We start from the raw sequence: 22039 nt of genomic DNA, 5'->3' as shown, positions 1-22039 counted from the left end.
TCTTGGTTGCTTTGCTCGGCTGTGGGGCACCACTGAGGTCAGCGACAAAATCACCCCGGTGCTCTCAGCACACTGGGGAAGGCTCAGAGTGAAAAATCCACAGAAGATGCCACTTCCAGGGATGGTTGTCCCTGGAGCAGTGTCTGGGTAGGGATTCAGCCTGGAATCCCAGGGCTTCCCACAGGGTGTGCTGGCAAGCAGCAGGAAGAGAAGCACCGACCTCAAAGGTGTGAAAAAGCAAAGACAAAGCATCCTAGAAAACGTTATCCAAATGGATAAGGAGAAACTAACACTTTAATGCCCTTGTTTCCCTTTGGAAATGCCTGGGTGTTTTGCTGCTTGCCACAATTTTTGGTTCTACCTCTTTTTTTTCCCTTTCAAAAGTACGGAACAAGCAAATGAGAGAGGAATAGCAGCTCGACCAAGTGTGTGGGATTTTGTGTGTTAGCTGAGGGTGAGAGAGATGTGGGAGTCATTTTGTAAGCAGGATTCTTCCATTATCTATGGAAATAACACAGTTAGTGTTTCTAGCTCCTGAGAAGACCATAAATAATGTGCAGATAAAGGAAGCACAGACAGTGGTGGGGAAAAGCTGCTTCCAACTCCCACCACAAAGTAAAATCCCATTATCAAACTCTTTCCGAATCACTTCAAGATATTTAGCTGGTGGAAGTGAACTAGCTCCAAATCTTATACCAGATGAGGTTTTAAACCAGAAACTTCAGGATTATCAATGCTTTACAAGTGACAAAAATCCCAAGGCAGAAGGTTTTGCTGCATTGCTCTCATTTTCTACAGCCAAGACCATCACCTGAGTGTAAAAATGTTAAACCCCTCTGTCTGTGCTATATATTCCTTCCTAATGACTGTGTCTGACACAGGGATCTTTATATGCAAATTTGCTAAATTACACTGAATAAAGGCTGCTTTCAAAGAAACAAGACCCTGCTACTTTAAGTGTTTGTCCAATTTGTTTGTAAATACTTTATTGTTTTAAAACAATATAGTCTCAGTGATTCAATTAGTCTCTGAAAGCACTAAAGGCAGCCTCATGAGGCAAATTAGAAAGGGTTTTTATAGCAGAATTAATATGGCAAATCCTCATATCATGTGGAGCTTTATGTGTTCATAAATATATTATAAAAAAAAGTGAAAGGTGAACTCTGGAGTATACAGTGGAATTACTATCATCTGCTCCAGGATCTCACAGGGTCTGGAATTGCTTCTGGTATATTGGAAGTATTAATTAACAGCAGTCCAGGAAAGCTTTCTGACCAAACCCAAGCTTAATCTCGTGAAAAGCCAACAGGAGTAAAGCACGTGCTAAAATTTAAGTTTATAAGTTCTTTCCTGAATCAGGGCTGTCCTTCTGTTTCAATGACTAAGGTCTGATGCCTGTGCACTGTTTCTCTTTGTACTCAAATCTAGACGAGGGATCCTACAAAGATACCTAATTCTGAATGTATGCAACATTCCACATGCATTTCTGTACAAGAACTCATGCAATATTGGCATTAATACAGACTTCACTCTATGCTACAGCTGAAATGCTCACTGACTTCTACTGCCCAGGCATTTCTGCCTAGAAAATTGCTTCTTGAAACTTGGGAGTTTGACCTCATACCCTGTTTTCTTTGTGGCTTCTGCTGGTTTGAATGGCTATTTTTTCCCACTGAACAGTTTTCTCTTTAAAAATTCTTTCAGGCCTTTTCAAGGTCCCCTCTAATTCCCTGAAGGAATTGCTGGGCTCAGCCCCACCACAGGATGATCCTCATGCAAACAAAGCTGCACTCCCAAGGGAGAGCTGGCAGGATCAGGTTTTAGATGTGTCACCAGGTGCAGCTCAGGAGGAAGAGCTCAGGGATTCTCCACCAGGAAAAGCATCTCAAATTAACCAAACAGAGCTTTTGGCAGGAGGGAAAGGAACCCCTTCTCAACAGCCAGCCAGACAAAGGATCATTCCTCCCTCAGGATCCTGCTTTCTCTTACACAAACTGCACTCACAGACACTGGGTGAAAGCATCTGCAGATCCCTTTCCTCCCAGCAGCAGCTCAGGCTGCAGAGGGCAGCCCAGGACAGCAAGGATTTGGGATTCCTGGGGGATGTGTGGTGAGTGTCCTACACTGAGCAGCAGGAGAACCTGGATGGGGCTGCAGGGCTGGTCTCCTGGTTTGTCTGAGGACAGGTGGCAGGACAGGCTCACCTGACTGTGACAGGAATGGCCTCTGTCACCCTGTGACAGCACCAGCAGCTCCAGTCCATAGCTGCCTGCTGCTCAGGGTCCCTGGAAAGGCAAGAGAGACTCAGGGAGGGACTCTGAGATTTCCACCACCAGAACAGGGGAGAGGGTAACAGCATGTCAAATTATCTGTCCCACTACAGCTTTCATTAAGACAAAAGCTCTGATGAATAATATTGTTATTAGCATAACCAAGGCCTTTGACATCTTTAGGCTTAAAAAAGTCCTTTTTGTTCATGACCAGTGTCTGCAGTAGCACTCACAGGATTAAACAGCCAAAAATTAGCACCCATAACCAAATCTGCACCCAGAATATTTCAGCACCTTCTGTTAGAGGATCTGAAAGCACTTGACAAATGTTCACCAACATTTGGCCTCACAACCCCCAGTGAGGTAGAACAGAGCTGTCCCTGCAGGGACAGACAGACAGATTGAGGCACAGGGTTACTCAGAGACCTGCTCCCACTCAGATAAGAAATTCAGCAATGCCAAGGGCTGAGAGGTGTGCTGACTGCTGCACCCAAGCTTTGTCCACAGCACCATCCTTCCCCCCACAGACCCTCGACACGAGCCCTTAGCCTGTGAACTAACCCCAGGATTCTATTTACAATATTTAAAATGACCATTTAGCAGTTGTGCAGTCAGAGAGTTTCTCAATCAAATGAAGCTACCAGTGAGAACAAATGGTTTCTTGTGCAAAACTCTGGGTGTAAATGATCATGCACTAAGACTACTGGGTGCAAATTTGGTGCATGACAACTCTGACCCCTTGAACAATTCCCAATCCTGGCCTCTCTCTGATAAATCTCTTTTAAAAAGTTGCATTACAAGTATGATCACACGAGCCTCGGAAGATGCAGCCTGCACAGATTGTTTCATCCCAGCACTGCAAGCAAACAAAACGTGGAGTGGCTTTGGGAACAACCCAGCATTCATGGAGAATCAAACATCACAAGGATAAAATCCATCCCAATCACAAGGGGTTGCAAGGCAACAGGGAGTAGGTGTCTATGTTTGGGGAAAAAAAAAAAAAAGAGAGAGAAAAAAAAGGCAAATAGAGCAACAAAGAAAGACTTGATTGCACAGATTTCATTTCGGTGAAGTTCTGCAAGAATTAGTTTCATCAAAGCTTATTTCATGAGGGAGGGAGGCAATGGCAGCTGGCCTAGGACAAAGCTTCAGCACAGTAAAAACCACCAGCGTGAGGAGATGAACTTGGCATTCTGGAGGAGGCATTACTGATTAATAACAGCAAAAGCTTGCTCTAAATACAGCGAGTTCGTTTGTCTCAGATAGAAGAGTTTCTGAAAATATGGGTTTTAAAACACTTCATCTGTTACATAAGTAGAGAATCTGGCCATAGTTAGGAATACTGAAGTGTAAAAAACCAAATACACAGTTTAAACATTACAAAAACTATCAAAACATTCAAAATTTTGAATCGACCATTTTTTCCCCCCCTACACGTGTCTGTTTTGGCAGTGATGACAAGATTTCTAAACTGAGTTGCTGTTATTATTGTTCTGCAGTTGTGGTTGGGTTTTTTTGTATTTTTTTTTTCTGAACGTGTTTTTTAAACAAAAGAAAATTACCAGCATCTATAAAAAAGAAGGAGCTTGAATCCTTACTCCCAAAACACAGATACAAGATTTCCCTTTATAAAAAGTGTATTGATTTTTTTTTTTTTGCTATAAAAAGTGACCTATAGGGTGTCAAACCTGAAAACAAATTCTCACAGTGTTTTCAGTGTTGGCTGTTCACAAGGCATTACTGTTCCAAACAGAGATAGAGAGATACCATAGGGGAGGTATAAATATTTGTTACCAGCTAGCAGCATCCTTGGATTGCATGTGGAAGGTGTTCTGCTCCAGGTAACTCAGCTGATTTATGGTGTTTTTTTGCTTAATTATTAAAAAAAAAAATAAAAATCACAAAGAACATTTGAATAATTTGAATGATTGTACTGACCTGACACAATCATTCCTAATCTCATCCAAGCCTCTGCTGGCGTGTTGAGCATCAAACTAGAAACTCCCTTCCTGCCCTCCACAATAAAACTAAGACTCTTTAGAATGCGGGTGCCAAAAGTGGGGCTGTGAGGAGCAGGTGAGCTGGCACAGGCTGGCAGTTTGCAGAGGTGGAGAATGTCATCTGCCCTGCTCCAGCTTGCAAACTGCCCAGCAAAGGGCTCCACCTGCACACCTCCGGGGGAGCTACTTGACTGACACTAGGAAAAACCACATGGATTGCAGCAGAAGAAGAAATCACAGAAGAAAATGGGAAAAGCACAGGATCGCCCCAAATTTCTCACAACGCCCGTTTTGCATCCCTGTGACTCAGAAGAATGGTATCCCTCTATCTCTATAGACTGGCAGGTGTTGGTTTGTGGCACAGAGAGGAGAAATCACAGAACAAAAATGACATTTAACCGTGTGTGTCCTTTGACTTGAAAGCACCAGTCACCTGTCTGCCCGTTTTGGCAGAGGTACTTTGCTGTATCCCAAACGCGGCGCGGAGATTTCGCTCTACATGGAGTCCCCCAGGGAATCCGAGTCATCCAAAGACAGAGGCAGGTACAAGTCCTGTAGGGGGAAAGGGGAAATGTTAACCCTCACCACCAGCTCCCACCTGCCATGGCTCTGCCTTCTGATTTTCCTTGCCAAGGTCAGGATGAGTGATACATGGGAAATGTAGATTTCGAGTTTGGACTTGGATGTTTTTTGTTCCTTATCTATTTACAGACTCATGAGGCCATGAGCTGTAACTAGCAAGTCAGAGAAATGAGGAAAAATGGAGATGTCTCTAACTCTTTCCAAGGTTATTTAAGTGCTAATCACCCAATAATGAGGTGACACCTCTATTATTTATATTTCTGACCCAATAATGACCACCCAAGGCCTGCAATGCAGACATTTTCCACCCAGTTACAGAAACCCCCCCAAACCCATGAAGAAGAAGGAAGAAGGTAAAGAAGAAGGACTTAGACAACACTTTAATCTTCCATCTTGACTCACACACGTTACTATATACCAAAATCTTAAATCTAAAATCTAAATCTTTTTCACCCTGTGAGATCACACAACTCTATCCAAACTACACACCCACAACCCCCATGCTATCACTCAACTTTGGGAGCCTGTTCCAAGGCCTCGGGTCAAATGTGGTGATTTCCTGCGGGTCAGCACCCCTCGGCTGAGAAAGCCTGAAAATTTCAGCCTCCAGGGTTCCAACACCTCCCTGGGCCACACAAAAGGAGGCAGCAGAGTGGCTCAGCTGAGGGCAGCTCAGAGGGTGACTGGGCTGGGCTCCCCAGAATCCAGGGAGCTCCAGGCTAAAACCAAGGCAGGCTCCTTGCATGGAGGAGCAAGAGCATCTCTGTTCCTCATGACTGTTCAGGGATAAGTATGAGAAGTGGTTTTATATTGTTCTGGATCAATGTGTCCATTCCAGTACATGCCTGGAAGAGCAGCACCCTTGCCTCAAACACACCTCTTAAAACCTGAGTCCACAATGAAGAGTCTTACCTTGGTTGCCTCAGGACAAATCTTCAGGAAAATCACAAGTTCCATGGTTTATTCTTTATTTTAAGTAACTTCTAATCAGTTGGAAAGGTTAATAAAATAATCCCAAGTTTATTATTTGGATCAAATGCTCAATGTAAAGCTTTTCTGGGAAAACCATTTTATTCCACTTGTTTAAAGTTGTGTGTGGGACAAGATACAGGAACCAGCCCAAGGGCTAAAACTCTCCTGGGACATTTTTCAAACTCTGACCCACACACAGGTAATAACTGTGAGCAAAATGAAGAAAACCCCAAATATTCATTAAGGAAATTCACAGAAACTTTGATATAAGAAGAGGTAAAATAGGACTTCGTGGTGAACTCAACCTAACCATTTATCACTGAGCTTTAAGGGAAAAAAAAAAAAAAAAAAAAAAAAAAAGGCTATTTCATCCTAAGCAGGAAATTGCTCCTGGGAGAAAGACAATGATGCATGAATATTCTGGTAACCTAAAATGCTGCATTTGTGTTTGCTGATTGGCTTAACTTAGTGGAGAAAATCGTAGCTGGGTTGGCTTTGCCCTCAGCAGTCACCATCTATTACAAATGGTCTCAGGGCTGCACTGGAAAGCCATAAATCAGCCAGCTGAAAACATACAGAAAACATTCAAAAGGTGAGTTTTACTTGTCTTGACCACAAAACAAATCCTCATCTCCAAAGTTCTAAATGAGATGGAAAGTTTGGAAGATATTTTGTGTCCTTGATGCTGAAGCTCAAGATGCAGTTTGCAGCATTACTTCTGCTGAACTGATTACATGGGGCAGATTCTGTTCTCAATTATAAATGAATAATAAACCTGGACACGCTGTGTTAAATTTGGGGTGTTTTCTCAAATTTAGGCTAAGCAGCTGAGAACAGAGTGAGGTCCCAAAGAAAACAGAGTTTTCATTTGGATTCAGCTGTGCCTTTGTTAAACAGAATTAGTTCAAGCCCTGCAGTCTGGCCCACGGTGGGCTCCACGTGGCTGCTGACTGCAGAACCTCAGCACCACCAGGATTTTTTATTGACTCTTCAAAAATTTTGAGGCAATGCTCTGAAAGTCGGGCTGAGAGGTACATTCTGTTTGTTAAAGAGAAAAACCCCCATATCTCCTCTCACACCCACGTTTGTGTCCAAGCTCCAGTTCCCCCATCAAGGGAAAACTGCTGGGAGCAGCAGTGTGCCCATTCCAGAACTGCAAAGACCCACAGAAAGGAAAGTCAGCACTCATCACAGAGGGGCCCTGAATAACAGGAACTGAAAAAGCTGTGACAGCTGCTGTACCTTTTAAATAAATCAATGCATGAATTATCCATGAGGCAGCACAGGTTTCCTGATCTCTGCCAGGATGCTGTGCTACCTGTTGGCCACGCTGTCTGTGACCAGTTACTGTTCCACAACACGATTACCACATCACCTGCTTCCTGTAAAACACAGCACAGCCTTAAATAATTAAAAAAAAAAAAAAATTTCTTGAGGAGCATCATTAAAGTGATGTCTTAGAGCTCCAGTAACATTTGCATGGCTTCTGCTGTTTATTGGGCCTGATTTGCCAGCACTTGGGGCTTTTCAGGACCGGAGGGTTTCCATGGAACCACATCCATCAGTTGATTTTTTCAAATACTGGTACAGGCTCATGGCTGTCTCCTCTGATCCCTCTGGATGGTTCAAGATTTCTAAACTGAGTTGCTGTTATTATTGTTCTGCAGTTGAGGCTGATTTTTTTTCTGTACTTTTTTTTTTTTCTGTACTTTTTTTTTTAAACAAAAGAAAATTACCAGCATCTGTAAAAAAGAAGGAGCTTGAATCCTTACTCCCAAAACACAGATACAAGATTTCCCTTTATAAAAAGTGTACTGATTTTTTTTTTTTTTTTTGCTATAAAAAGTGACCTATAGCCAATCTTTTGCCTTCTGTAAAAAATGTTTGTAAATGGAGTCAGAAATATTAAAATAGAACTTCCCTGCCTGACTTTCTGCTGCCTGCCTCGTCCTTTGTGTGTCCAATACTGCGACATTCCACAACAAAACTAAGACTCTTTAGAATGCAGGTGCCAAAATTGGGGCTGTGAGTGAGGAGCAGGTGAGCTGACACAGGCTGGAAGCTGCAGAGGTGGAGAACATCATCTAGAACATCACCTGCTCAACACATGAACAACTCCAGGGGACGAGCCTGGCCAGTGCTTTGTTCACCACCTTGCCCAAAATCACAACTTTTACAGGTAAAGAGCCAAACTCTGCTGTTTGAACACCAGGAGTTGCTGTTATTTTTCCATGGCCGTGACTTCAGGGCTGCACAAATCAGAGGGCTGAGGCAGAAGGAGGTGTAGTAAGGTATAAGAAACGTAATACCTTGTGCTTCCGGAGGCTCCCTGGGCTGGTGGGTGTGGAGATCGGCGACTGCTTGGATTTGGGTGTGGACAGCTGGCTGCTGGAGGTCCCGTTTGCTGCCAGAAAACAAGACACAAGCTGGGAATCAGGCAAGCAAAGGGAAGATCTTTCTCCTTTTGGGAGATGGAAGGTCTCCAAACATTAAAACCGTGGTTTGTTCGTGTTAGGCAGGAAGGGTAAAAAACCCAACACCAATAAGTGGACAGCGTAGTTATAAACTTAACTCCAGGATTTCAGCTGCTCTGGGTGACTGCAGAGCACAGCGAGATACAAAATAAATTGAGGGAGAAATATTTCACACGTGACAAATATTCACCAAGCCGATCCGAGGCACACGTCACCAGCAGAACAGAAAGACAATTTCTGTGTTCTCAAACTGTTAAAGGGCACGACTGGAAACCAGAGGCTGAAGATATCCTGAGTCCTACCCAAGCAATGTCAGATGTCCTTTAATTACACACATTAAAAATTGGACAAACAATTGGAATGCCCTGGCTGTAGTTTGCTGTGGGTGGGATTTAGTGACCCAAGAGCCCGATGGAATTACACTCTCAATTGTAACAGCTGAATTTGCAAATCAGTCACTTAAAACTCATCAAGGACTTGAGTGTCTGGAGGAGGCTGAAGAGGTGTATAAAGTATTGCAGAGTAGAATGTGCGAATGATGTATTTTTAAGAGCAAAACCAGCGCAGCTCCTGCTTTGCTGCCTGAGAAAACCTCACTCCTCTTATGTCCCTGTGAGAAACAGGAGCAGCTCAGGTTTGCAGCAAAGGCAGAGCTCAAACAGGTGTGAAAAGAAACGTGTTCAAAGGGGCAAAGGAGGAGCTGCCAGCACGTTAAAGCAGCTCGGATGTAGGAAATTCGTGGTGATGTGGCTCCTCTGCCTTCGCATCCATCATTTCCACGCATTTCCTCCACTGCTGAAAGAGGAGGTTATTCATCACACACAGCGTTTTTCCTATCACAAATGCACCTCACTGAGGAAATGGGTATTTTTAAAAGGTGGTAGAAATAATGATTTCTAGGTAATTGAGGAACAGGGTGATGCTTCACCTCCCTGTGGCCCTCAGACTGTTCTTTATTGATAGGGAAAAAAAAAAAACCTGTTCTGGAAAGGCAGAAGCTGTTTCCTGCTGGCCCCTGCACTGAGCTGGGCCATTCTACAAAATGAGCTGGCCTCCAGGCTGCTGGGGGAAAAAGTAGAGTTGTCTAACTGTATGCCAAATAATGAAGGGAATTCAGTCAAAAAAGAACTTGGATCTCTTTTATGTTTTATTTCAGTGAGTGAATTTGTGTTTTCTATTAAAGGAAATGTGGGGAACAAGAGGATTGATATAATCTCCGTTAGTTAGAATGCATTTCCAATTTCTAAAATGCCTCTTTCTTTTGTCTCCAAGTGTCACTGGTCCTTCCTAAGCTGAAGAATGCCACGTAACAACTCTGCAAGAACCCCCAATTTCCCTTCCACAAACAAGACTGGAACAACAGCAGAGCCAATGTGCAGCAAAATGTGTGCAACTGCTGCAGGGCAGGACAGAAATTCCCCAATACAATGAGAGTTTTAAGTGCTACAGCAGGGATGTAAATATTTTATGAGCATCAACAAAAAACCAGATGTGACATCCAAATCAGAAATGGAATGAGACAAATGGATGTCATTACAAAATAGAGCAGAATTTTGCAACAATGAAGAAGCCCAGTTTAATTTTCTCTGCCTGCTAATGAAGAATAGTGTTCATAAGCCAACTTGCCTCCATTTCCTTTGAACTGAAACGCAAGAAAATAACAGGAGGCAAAGAGCAGGTCCCAGGTGGTCCATAACACTGCTGCTCCACTAAAATCTGCTGATGATTTAGGGTAGCTCAGGATCTCACCTACACTCAGTTATTAGGAACCATTCTTTAGAACCAGCTTTTGTTTCGATTCTTTGGGATTTTTTTCCCACCATTTTATTCTTTGTGCAGTATGGCTTATTCATGGCATTGTATTTATTCTGCAACATCAATTCACCTTAAAGTGCTGGTGTCATATCCTTTAGTTGCAGGAGCACCTGCACCTTTTTTCCACAAGATCCTGAGGCAGTTTTACTCAGGAGAGAAATCAGCCTTGTCCTGCATGTGAGATGGAGGATGGAGAATATTCCTGATGTGTTTGAGATCAGAGATCCAGATAAACTTAATTCTCTCTCTGCTCCCTCCACAGACATTTTAGAATCACAGAATGGTTTGGGTTGGAAGGCACCTTTAAAGCTCATCCCATTCCACCTCCTGCCATGGGCAGGGACACCTTCCACTGTCCCAGGTTGCTCCAAGCCCCATCCAATGTGGCCTTGGGCACTGCCAGGGATCCAGGGGCACCCACAGCTTCTCTGGGCACCCTGTGCCAGGGCCTCACTCCCCTCACAGTGAAGAATTTCTTCTTAATATCTGTACTTGCCCTCCTTCAGTGTAAATCCATTCTCCCTCTGTCCTATCGCTCTATGCCCTTGTCAAAAGTCCCTCTTCAGCTGTTTTTGAGGCCCTTTTTCAGGCAGATTTCTCAGATGGAATTGTTCCCTGAGTGCTGCTTAGGTTTGCTGGGATGATTTGGGCTCTGGATCTGAATTTCCAGTAGTGACAAGCACCAAGACCTGCAAATGAGGTTAGTGAGCTCCATCTTATGAACTCACGTTTCTGTCCACAAAAAGAACTGGAAAAAGCAAGACCCAAGGCTCACAGTGAGTGCTCAGAATGTGTGGAGATGTCCATTTCTACTAATTCATTAAATACGGTTAATAATCCGTGTTTTATTGGGGTTCCCAGGATTCTGCAAACGAGATCCCAGTCTGGGGAGCCCGTACACCACAGAGTGAGAGGAAGGACCATGAAATCCATGGATAGTTCTGTCTGCAGGTCAGGGTTTGAAGTGCCCCCAAGAAAATAAAGAAAGGGAACAAGCAGAGCAAGGACAGCAGGAAGCAAATGTAACAACAGGACAGAAAAATCAACCCTCAGGAGTGGAAGGACTCAGCTTGCACAGGCATCCTTTGCTCAGGCACCTCCAAAGCTCCAAGCACTCAGCTCTGCAGTGCTGGCACCTTTTCCCCCTGTTTGGATCTCTCCTGGGTGTGCCCTGTGGGCTGGCAGTGAGCAGGACACAGGGACAAGCAGGGGACACAAGCAGGGGACACAGGCAGGGGACACAAGCAGGGGACACAGGCAGGGGACACAAGCAGGGGACACAAGCAGGGGACAAGCTGCTCTGTCTCATGGGGCATTCCCCAGACATCTGCTGCCTTTGGACACACTCATCCCTAATGACCCCTGGGAGCAGCCCTGCAGCCAGGACACACAGACACTGTTTGCTGATTGCTGCTGCCTGGACAATGTGCTTTTTCTGTGCTTTAGTGGGCTAAGACATTGAGCTCCTGCAGCAGCCTCAGAGCCCTGCTTGTATTCTCCCCCAAGCCAAATCAAGGCAAAGATATTTTCCAGTTTCAGTTCAGGTGCCTGTGATTCTGTCCTGGCTTTAAAAATCATGTGCTTTCCTATCCCAGCACAGGTTTTTATACAGCTGAACCCTTGTTTGGTATGTCAGTTAGTGTAAGATAAATTCAGGGGATTGTAACAAAGAAAGAATGGCAAATGACGTCATTCTTTTCTCTCTTGTATTTCTCCCCTGAGATTTAGCTCTGGCTTTTTGCTTCGTCTGACTCCTCATTGGAGCAGTCTGTTAAAGAAATTTTGCCAAACTTCATGCTGACCCTACTCCATTTAAATCTCATGGATCAGAGCAGAAGCACAGAGACATCTCTCCTCGTGCCCAGTTTTCCTCTGTCATGTTAGGAGAAGGAATTGGATGGTGCAGGTGTGGATTAGTGTGGATTTCACTCTCTGAGCTGCGTCTTAGCAAAGCTGACTCCCTAGGAAGAAAAATTAAGGCTAGAAATACATAGAAGCTTTGTAACTGCAGTTTTTGCCAGAAATCCACTGGCATTGCTCAGGAAGAAGAGATGGGTTGGGTGTTAGTGAGGGGAGGGAGAAAGGATTTCCCTTGGGAATACTGGACTGGGGTGTGTTCCCATCTCCTCAGAGCAAGGCACTTCTTTCTTCTGCATTCATTCATTTAATTTTCATTAGTTCATTTAATTTTCATTCATTCATAGAAATGACTGCCAGAGAAAAGCACCTTGCCAAGAAAGCAATGTTTCAATTTATTCTGTTTCTGTGGATTTGCTGCCTCACTTTTTTGGATACCCTGGGAGCTGAAGGGCTCTGGCTGCCTGAAGGGATTGAGCTTTGCACAGTGAGGCCCTGACACCTCCCTGTGAGGTGGGTTCAGACACCTCTCACCCAAAGATTCACCCCCAAACCTGCAGTGACATCAGTGCCCAGATATGTCACAATGCCTTTGGAGACCTTGGTGGCAGAAAGGATTCAGAAACCTGCACAGAAAAGAGCTGGAAAGAACAGAAATGACACAAAACCAATGAAACTCTCACGAGTTTCCACATGACAGCCACAGCAGAGTCAAAGACAACAAAGTCAAAAGGTACAGATGGGTAGGAGAGCAAACACACAGCAGAAATATTGCACATATTTGAAGTAAAACGGCTTTTAAATAGTTCCATGTATTAAATGGGTGAGATTCTGTGGGGGAAAAAAATAGGTCAGATCATCTTTTATTAATCAGACTTCATTCAGCTTTCTTTGCTTTTTGAATGTGATAACTCAAAAAATCCCATCTAAATGTAAATATTGATCCTTAAAAGATGTGTAAATCCATTTAACTTATTACCAATTCAACACAAGAATACAAAACAGTATTCTTTTTTCTCTCTGTCCTGAGAAAACAAGAGTCTTCTATTTTTCAGTACTGAAAGAGCTCAGTCTTTTTTATCCTCATTAAGCAGGACAAGTGCCGTTCTTTCCTTTATTGAAATTACAGGAAAAGCACCAAAGACCCTTGTCTGGACACATTAAAGAAACCTGATTTGCTCTTCATTACTGACCTTAACTCCAGGAACTGGTTATTGTTCAGCCTTGCTGGTTGTTTTAATCTCCCCCTGAAAAGCTCTGCTAAGTGTGTTCATTAAAGCTCATCAGATGACTCACCATCCTGGGCCTGGTTAAAATCAGTTAAATCAGGCACACAATAATTGCCATTTCATATTAAACTCCGTGTTCCTGCAGTAAACTCTGGTTCTGGTGGGGATCAGCACCTGATGCTTGTGGGGAAGGTTTAAAGCTGCTCATGCCTGAGCTGACTCCCACATCACTGAATGTTATTTCTGGTTTTTAAATCAACATCACGTTTCCCATCGTGCCTTCACACAGCTTCAGCACACATTTGGGATTGTGAAAGTGGGTAAATTATGGCAATCAATACATTGAATTGAATGCAGTGATTCAAAATACCCCAAAAATACCTCTGAAAGCAGCCTGGAAACAGCCCTAAAACAACCCCAGATTGCCCCCAAATGCCCCCAAAATCAGCTGGAAAACAGCCTGAAAACAGCCTGAAAATGTTGAATTTGAGAATAGCCAACAATGGAATCTCAAAGAAAAAACTTTATGAAGGCAAAACCACCTTAGAAAGAAAAAATTGTTTAAAAAACACAGAGTCTGGGCATGTCAACCAGTTTCACACTGTCTTTAGGTAGCTGAAGAACATCGACCCACACACCCTAAACAAATGAATTTCTTCCTGGGGGAACACCTGACTACTGCCAAGAGAACTTTCTGTCTAATAATCCCATTTCTGCTGGTGGTTTGCTGTTGTGTGACATCTCCATGAAAAATGCAGCATGTTAGCACAGTGGTGAAAAAGAATTTCTGGTTTCTATCACCTGTGTTGGTGCTGTGAGGTACCTGAACTGAAGCTGCGAAGCTATCCTGGAGTTCTGACAGGTTTAATTGATGATTTGGCCATTTTAGTGAGAGGCTGTGTCTGGGTCTGTTTTGGAGCAGAACAGGCAGGCAGGTGAGAGATAATCATCCCTCAGAAACTCTCCATGACTCTAAAACCCATCAATTACCAGGATTAGTGCAATATGGACTGACAGCTCTGCAGCTCTCCACGTGTGCTGCTGCTGCTGAAGGAGGAGGGAGGCAATTTCAAATGGTGCAAGCTGCTGCAGCAAATTAGGATTCCCATTTTCCTTCTCTTCCATTCCTGAACGAGTGTCTCAGCGTCACATCAATAAACCCATCACCAGTTCTGCAATTGCAAGGTCACTGGTCTCCTTTAAATAATGATTAGAAGGAGCCACTCCTGACCTGTGCAATAATCACCATTTGCTTTGCACAGGAGGTTACCCTAAATCACTTCTGCATCTACAGGGGACATCTGGGAGCACTGTGAGCCTTGATTTCTTCTCCCTGGGGAGTAGAAGTTTCTATTCTATTAAAATATTTTTGGGCAAGGAGGCTGTGAGACTGTGGGTGAGACAACCTCAAGCCACAACTGCACTTCACCAAACAGGAGATCCCTTCCCAATATTTTTTAAGTGTCCCTGTAGCTTCTTGTTTCCAAAAGTTTTGGGAAGGAGAGTTTTCCACAAAACACAGGTGTAGTGATGCAACCTCCACACACCCAGCAGGTGCTTCCAAATAGGGAAAGAGTTTCAGTTTACCTCTGACATTTTAGGAAGTTTAACTAGAAACTTTGATACTCTTCTGACAGAGATTAGCTCAGAGTCAGTCCAGAAGTGTGGGTTGGACTCCGAGAATGTAACTCAAACACTGTGATTACCTTCATTGGGCTAAGGCCCAAAAAAGGGCCAAAAAACCCACCTAAGCTTTTTAAGTACTAAAGAGAGAGAACAAAGAAACTCCAGGCTTCTTGAGGTGTTGTACCAAGGTGCAAGAGATTTCTCAAGCACCTGTGCATGGCTTATTATTTGTTTTCTGTAACGTTCGTTATTTTGGGTTTTTTTTTTCTTTATTAAACCTTCTGATTTACAAAACACCTTCAAGGAGCACTCCCACTCAAAATCACAGCTGCTCTTCTGCCAGGCTGGCCCTCAGAGCCAGGTTTAATTCTTGAATTAAATTCAAGAATTAAATTGCAAATCAGGAATAGAAAAAGTTACTGGGTTTTTTCCCTTCAAAAATACTTGAATTCTCACAGATGATGTCACAGAAAGTCTTGTAGAGGTCCAGCACCAATATAGCCCCAATTTTTTATACATTCATTAAACCTGGGTCAAACCCACACCCACAGGGAGGAGTTTGTGCTTTTCCCTCAAGCACGGAGAAGCCCAGACTCCAAGGAAGGATCACTCACCATCTTGGTGGTTACCTGAATCGGCCGGGGACTTGCTGCGGCGCATGGGCGCGGGGCTCTTGGCAGAGCTCTTCTGAGGGGTAGGGGAGGATTTGCTGCCCGTGGCCCCTGCTGGGCTCCCCTTCATCACCCGGCACTCTGGGGAAACACAGACACGCCTCATGCTTCTCCTCTTCTTCTCTGCCAGGCTCGGGGTTAAACGCTCGAGATGGAATTTCGTGTTTGTTGGTTCTTAGCTCTAGCACAGTCTCACAGACTCTGAGTTTTACAGCACTTCTGGCTGACAAACTAAAAATTACCCCTTCCATCTCTTTCTCTACAAGGCATTTTAAGGATAAACTGTCCAATTAATAAATGACACCTAAACTATTTTTACTTTTAACCCAATAATCAACCACCCCTGGCCCGCAATGCAGATTTTTCTACCAATTACAAAACACCACCCAGACCCATGAAGAAGGTGAAAAAGGACTCAGCCTGAGCCCTAAAACTTCCATCTTGTTTTATATATATATTACTATATTCTAAACCCTTAAACTCTAATTTTTCCACCCTGTGATATCACAGACTTCTATTCAAACTCCACACCCACAATCCCAGTGCTGTCACTCCATTTTGAGAGCCTTTTCCACAGCCTCAGGTCAAATGCAGCATTTCCTTGGGGGTCAGCACAAAAGTCTGAAATTCTCAGTGCCCAGGGCTCCAACACCCACCTGGTTATGGCCCTGCTGCTCCCTGGTGGGAAACAGCCATGGGCAGCTCAGTGCTTTGTCTACAAAGAGATGCAGAAAATACTGAGGGCAAGAGAAAAGCTGATTTCATCCCTTATTCTCCGAGGCTGAAAGGAGACTCTCCAAGGGGATGGCAAAGAGAACAGCTCTGCTCCTCTGGAGGAGCTGCTGAGACTCTGTGGGTGTCCTACCAAACATTTTCTGCCCTTCCCCTTCTCTTGGTTCTCATGAGCCCAATGAAAATAGCCAACACTGACTGAGGGAACACTCAGGCCAAGAAAATCCAGCTCATTTGCTGTAGCCCTTCCATGAGTACCCAGTGAGAGGAACGATGAGAGGTGCAGAAAGCCAGCAAACAGCTCTTGGTGTGATGTAAATAAAGCTTCCAAGTGGCAGATGGGGCAGCTGCCCCAGGAGGATTTCACCCAGCTGGGATCAGCCTCTCCTGTCCTCAACAAGCTGCAGCTTCTCAGATGCAGAAAGCAAAGGAAGACAAAATGGTTTCACAAAGCACATCCTCTGTCCTGGCCACTCTCCCCTTTCAGCGAGGTTTGTATAAACCAGCCCAGCAGATTTATGTGCTGGCAGAACACGAGCAGATGAGAACCCCAACGGTGCTTTCTTAAAAATTAAATAGGCCAGGAAGAGTGGAAAATGTAAACACGATCCACGGAGTCCTGCAGAGGGGAACTGAAATGCTAACAAACCTCTACGTGTCCCAGGATTTCAGGCATGCCTGATCTTCAGAACCAGGCTTTATTTACATTGAGAGCTAACACAAAAAGAACTTTCCACCCCTCGAGTTATTAACTTAACCCAGTTAAGAAGAAGGCAATAAAAAAGGGATTTCCTTTTTGTCAAATGTTAGCTGGTCCCACCTCATCTCCTCCAACAGCTTGTCCTCACCAAGATGTGGAAAATGTGTCCTTTTTACAGATGTGAATTACGTGTTCCACGTGCAGGGAGTTTTTTATGGCAAGGTTCAGCTCAGCCCCACATGCTCCACTCTGAGGACCCCCAGGAATGGAGTCCTCAATGGAATTAAGGCAGCACAGAGCAGATAAATAATTGGTCAACCAAAAGCAATCTGTCTGGCCTAAATGTACGTGGTATTTAATTATGTATCAGTGTATCTACGAAAATGTAATTGCCTTAAATTTTCCCCCAGGCTTTCCTCATTCTCAGCCAGCCCAGGGTCCATCTCTGCTCCTTCTGGATGGTTTGAGTTTTGCTGTTGGGTGGTGCAGCACAAGAATGTGAGGAGAGGAGGCCTTGTGCCCCAGGGATGCTGCATGGCAAGAATTAAACCTACATTCAGCTCATTTTCCCTCCTGCTGAATCAATGTTGGAAATTGTAAATCAGGGATAGAAAAAGTTACTGGTTTTTTTTCCCTTCAAAAAATACTTGAATGATCACAGATGATGTCACAGAAAGTCTTGTAGAGGTCCAGCACCAATATAGCCCCAATTTTTTATACATGAAGAGCAGTACTGATGTTGTGAGGAGACTCAAAGGGTGTGAGGCAGCTGTGTTTAGTCACTTGAGTTACTCAGTAAAAAAAAATAAACCTAAAAAATAAAAATACTTAGGTCTTCGCAAGAGCTTCCAAATTTATCTTCTTCCAGGGGAGTAATTCCTTGGAAGGAGACCTGGCTTTGCATTTTCCAGCACAGAAAGGCTGACTCTGAGGAATTCCTCCAGCTCAGCCCTTGCAAAGTGTCAGCACACGAGAGGCAATCCCTGAGCTTTTGCAGGAGGTGGAAACCTGGCTGTGCTGAAGTTGATATAAAAAGGCCTCTAAATGTCCCCAAAGTTTGACATTTCCACAGTGCTGAAAAGAGCGGGTACAACAGGGACTGAGCAATGTCATCTGGAAGGTGCTCAGCAGCAGGGATTAGAGGGTGGAAGCTGTGGTGGGCAGCCAGGAGGAAAAAGATGACATAATCCTCCCTTGTGCTGCTTCTCTTTTTGTTTCCTGATGTCCTGCCAGAGTGAACATAATAACCAGCAATCCTGGTGTGTGTCATCCAAACAGGCAAGAGAAATTTCCCCATGACAGAGGAGCTTTCAGTCAGTGACACTCATCTGCAAAACCTCAGGATTCACAGCTCTCCTGGCAGCATCTGCCCTGGGAGGAGGAAAGGTGATGGGTGTGCAGTGGGAGAATGGTGCTGAGGCTCCTCATCTGCTTCCTGAGAGCTGCATTTCCCCTGAAAATACCCCTGGAGCTCCTCGCTTTAATTTTTCCTTGCTGCCTTCTCCACAGCAAACTTGGCTTCTTTCTGCCAGAGGAATCCAAGCTGGAGAAGAGAGCAGTGAGCAGGAGTGGAGGCAGGGATCTGGGCTTTCCATCCAGTTGTTGTGCCAGGACTGCATCCAAGCTGTTTTCCAGCGTGCAGCTCCCTGTGGAGCTGACTCAACTGCTGAGTGGTAAAAAAATGCGAAGCTCAGCTTACAGCTCGCTTCCCCAGCCTGACAGGGGCTTTATCCTCTGCCTGCAAAGGCTCAGCTGAACCTTGGAAACTTTCTGTGAATTACCCAAGACCATCAAACGGGTTCATCTGGAGTACACAGGTCAGAAGCGCCAGCAGTAAAATAAAATCAGGCTCGCAAAGGAGTCATAAAAACCACGGTGTTTGGAGGTTAGAGGCTGCTTGGCTTCCTGGCACCAGGCAAAAATCCTCTTTGGTCCTCAATACAGAACAAGTTTGCAGCTCATAGGACAGGATGGGGCTTGTGTTCCCTACAGCACTCCCAGAGCTTTGGGAAGTGAGTCTAGATGCTTGAAGACCACATTTTTTTTTAGTTTAAATGGTCAAAATGACATGAATTTCCCCTTGCTGCACTCACTGGCACCTGCAGACAGGTGGGTACAGTTACCAGGTGGGGTGGGTGGTGTGTCCTACAAGCAAGCTCTGCATATTCCATAAAATGAAAGATTTCTTGGCTTAATTGATCATAGACATCCACACTATTACAGACTTCTGCTGGCAGTGGCAATAAGGAGAAATAACAGTGCTGTCCCAGTCATGCCCCCAAAACCAGAATTATTGCCCTGCTTTTTGAATCAGCAGAAATAACAGTGGAAATCTGATTTTTTTTTTCAACTGTTGCTTATTTCCATTTTTAATATGCATGTGTCTGCATAAGGATGATTAGTTCTCAAGAAAACTGCAAAACTGCATCTATCTGACTGTGACCAGAGAAAATTGAAAGTATAAACACTCCTAGATTTTGCAGGAAACGTCAGAATCCTGTAGGAATTAATTTATCCTGACTTGGGCTACCTCAGTCAGTATTTCCCTGATTATAATACTGCTGACTGGATAAATACCACAAAAGGATGTTAAAACTCCACGTACTGGGTGTTAAAAGCCAGGCACCAAGAAGAAGAGCATGCAGCATTATTATCAGACAGGAACAAGTGAGTGGCAAAGCAATAAAACCACAGTGAGTGTTTGGTGTTACCGCTCTCGTCCAGGGAAAAGTCATCCTGTGCATAGCGGAATTTCTCTGGGCCACAGGCGATGAACACATCATCATCCCCAAAGAAATCGTGCAGACAGGTCACCTACAGAGACAGCAAAGGCATTCATTTTAGTTTTAATTGGCAGCACAACACTGATTTACACCACAATGACACAAACTCCAACTTCAGAAGGCCGAAATGACTCCTTTATTTTTGGGATGTGTCTCCCTTTTATGCTGTTTTACACAGACCAATCTGATTGGTGACACAAAGACAAACCTCTTCACTCACATTGGTCCTCATCAAGAAGAAGTCCCTCCTAGGAAAAGAAATTAATAACAAATTTGCAGTTACAAAAACATCTCTCCTGTTTACAGAAAATTCCCTGGGAAAAGAATTCCAGAAAAACAAACCACCTCAGGCATGAACCCGGGCTCCAGCAGCACCCTGGTGTGGCTCAGCTTTGGCTGAAGCTCTGCTTTGCCTCTGCCTCTCTGCTCTTCCCCCATCCCACATTAATATTCCCTGCAGGGCTGGTGCCCATCACACAACTTCCCGGGGCAACCCAAGCCTAAGAGAGTCATTAAGAAATAAAACAATAAAAAACAGAGATAAAAACTCCCAAACGACTCCCTTGCAAGCTCTTGGAGCTTTGGCATTTCCCACCCAGCTGACAGGATCCATCTGAAGGAATGACACAGCAGAGGTGTCCCCATGTCACACTGGCAGGGCTGTGACACCCCTGCCTGTGCTGAGGGTGCCTTGGTACCTACAGAGCCTAAAGCCCCAGAGAATCACTGGTTCTTTGCATTTTCATAACATTTTCTTTGCTTAACACAGGGGTGGAGAGGTGACGCCTCCTCAGCAATCCTGAGGACAAATTTTAACGCCAAAACGTTTATCTGTGCCATTGGTGGAGAGACCCAAAGTATGACAGGACAACCTTCCCAGCCCAGCACCATTTAAATCCAGATTTACTGCAGATGTTGTGCCACTGAGTGCCTTGCTCCTCATTTTTGCCATCCTCAATAGGAGGAACTTTTATCAGGAGCTCCAAACTCTGCCTTACTCTGCAGCATCAAACACAAACAAAGCACAAGATGTGGGAGCCCCAGACCCACTGATTTATCAGAGAACTGATACCTGAGAGTTGGGAAATGTGAAAATGCATCCAGGGAGAAAAATTCAAAATCCCATCAGGCTGGGAGCTCCTCCACATATTCAGCTGGCAGAGAGCTGCAGCTCTCTACAGATGATGGACTTGCTTTAACAATTCCTGACAAGATCCTGATATCCCAGACAAATATTGTCTCAGGAGCAGCAGAAACACTCATCTGCAAACCCCCCAGAGAGGAACAGCTCCAGCAGAGCCAGCCTGGGGCAGCCACACACCTGAGCACCCAGCAGAGGCCAAGCTGGCTCCCTGAAGTTCCACTTTTCCAGGTAAAGTTCCACTTTTCCAGGTGTGATGGTTTAGCACAGATGTAAAATTTTTTTTCTAGGGGAAAAAAATTTTCTTTGAAAGTTTAATTTTTTTTCTTTTTTCTTTTCATTTTTTTTCCTTAGTGTGTGTTAATAAACCATCTGCTTACCTTCAAGTTAAGCCTGTTTTGCCTTTTTCTCCCAAAAACCCTATCTCCCAGAGGTAAAAAGAGCAGACACTCAAACCACTACACTAAATTTGGCACAACAGAATTGGGTGAACGTGAAACCACCACACCAGGTGAAGTTCCACTTTTCCAGGAAACCATTCCAAGCAAGCACAAGGTGGGCTGATGTTTCTAAAGGAGGGAAGAGGCTGAGAGCTGCTGCTGCTGCCCAGGGTTTGTCTGGGCACTGGGAGGAACTGGAGAGAGCACTGCAGATCACCACGGGGAACTAACTCACCAGAGGCAGTGCTGAATTTCTCTATCTGCTGATCTCTTGGAGCTGGACTGTGAAAAGTTAATTTCAAGCTCTAATAAATCAACTCTAAAGAAGGCTTTTGGCTATCTTAATAAGGCTCAGTATTTCACACTGGTTAGTATAATGTATAATTAAAGCACTGCCTGTGAGTGCCAGCACTGGTTGCAATGCCAAACCTTAGTGAAAAGCCTTTTTTTCATGTTATCATGACTTCCAAAATGAAGCAGGCTGAAATCAGCCGTGCCTTTGATCAGAGTTAGAATTTTCTCTGCTAACTTCAGTGAATTCCTATTTCTGATTGCCTAAAATTAGACTGAAAATAGCAAACTTCATCTATAGAGAATTCTCCCGAAGCAGAGATGACATTTCAAACCAGCCCTTGGTATTACAGCCCTCCCTCTGAGGATGTGTGCCACTGATTCATTTGCAAATAATTGGGTTTGGCTCAACACGAGTTCCCATCTGAACACCACTTGTGCCACTGAAAGGACCCG

The 22039-nt window shown here is 44.3% G+C and overlaps 1 protein-coding gene across 2 annotated transcripts in view; it reads right to left on the bottom strand.

The window, feature by feature from the left end:
• Positions 1 to 4541: 4541 nt before the first annotated feature.
• Positions 4542 to 22039, bottom strand: part of DCX (doublecortin) — a 69495-nt gene continuing 51997 nt past the window's right edge. Inside the window, exons 4-7 of one of the 2 annotated variants that reach the window (XM_066333761.1) lie at positions 19640 to 19742; positions 15440 to 15577; positions 8134 to 8228; positions 4542 to 4822 (exon numbers count right to left, since the gene is read on the bottom strand). In XM_066333761.1, coding sequence (XP_066189858.1) covers positions 4766 to 4822; positions 8134 to 8228; positions 15440 to 15577; positions 19640 to 19742 — 393 coding nt within the window. In that variant the 3' untranslated portion in view covers positions 4542 to 4765. The remainder of the gene's footprint in view (positions 4823 to 8133; positions 8229 to 15439; positions 15578 to 19639; positions 19743 to 22039) is intronic. The other variant, XM_066333762.1, reaches the window with a different exon arrangement.

Source organism: Sylvia atricapilla, chromosome 21 (assembly GCF_009819655.1).
Source record: "Sylvia atricapilla isolate bSylAtr1 chromosome 21, bSylAtr1.pri, whole genome shotgun sequence".
In the NCBI taxonomy this organism is placed as follows: Eukaryota; Metazoa; Chordata; class Aves; order Passeriformes; family Sylviidae; genus Sylvia; species Sylvia atricapilla.
This window is presented reverse-complemented; position numbering and strand designations above follow the sequence as displayed.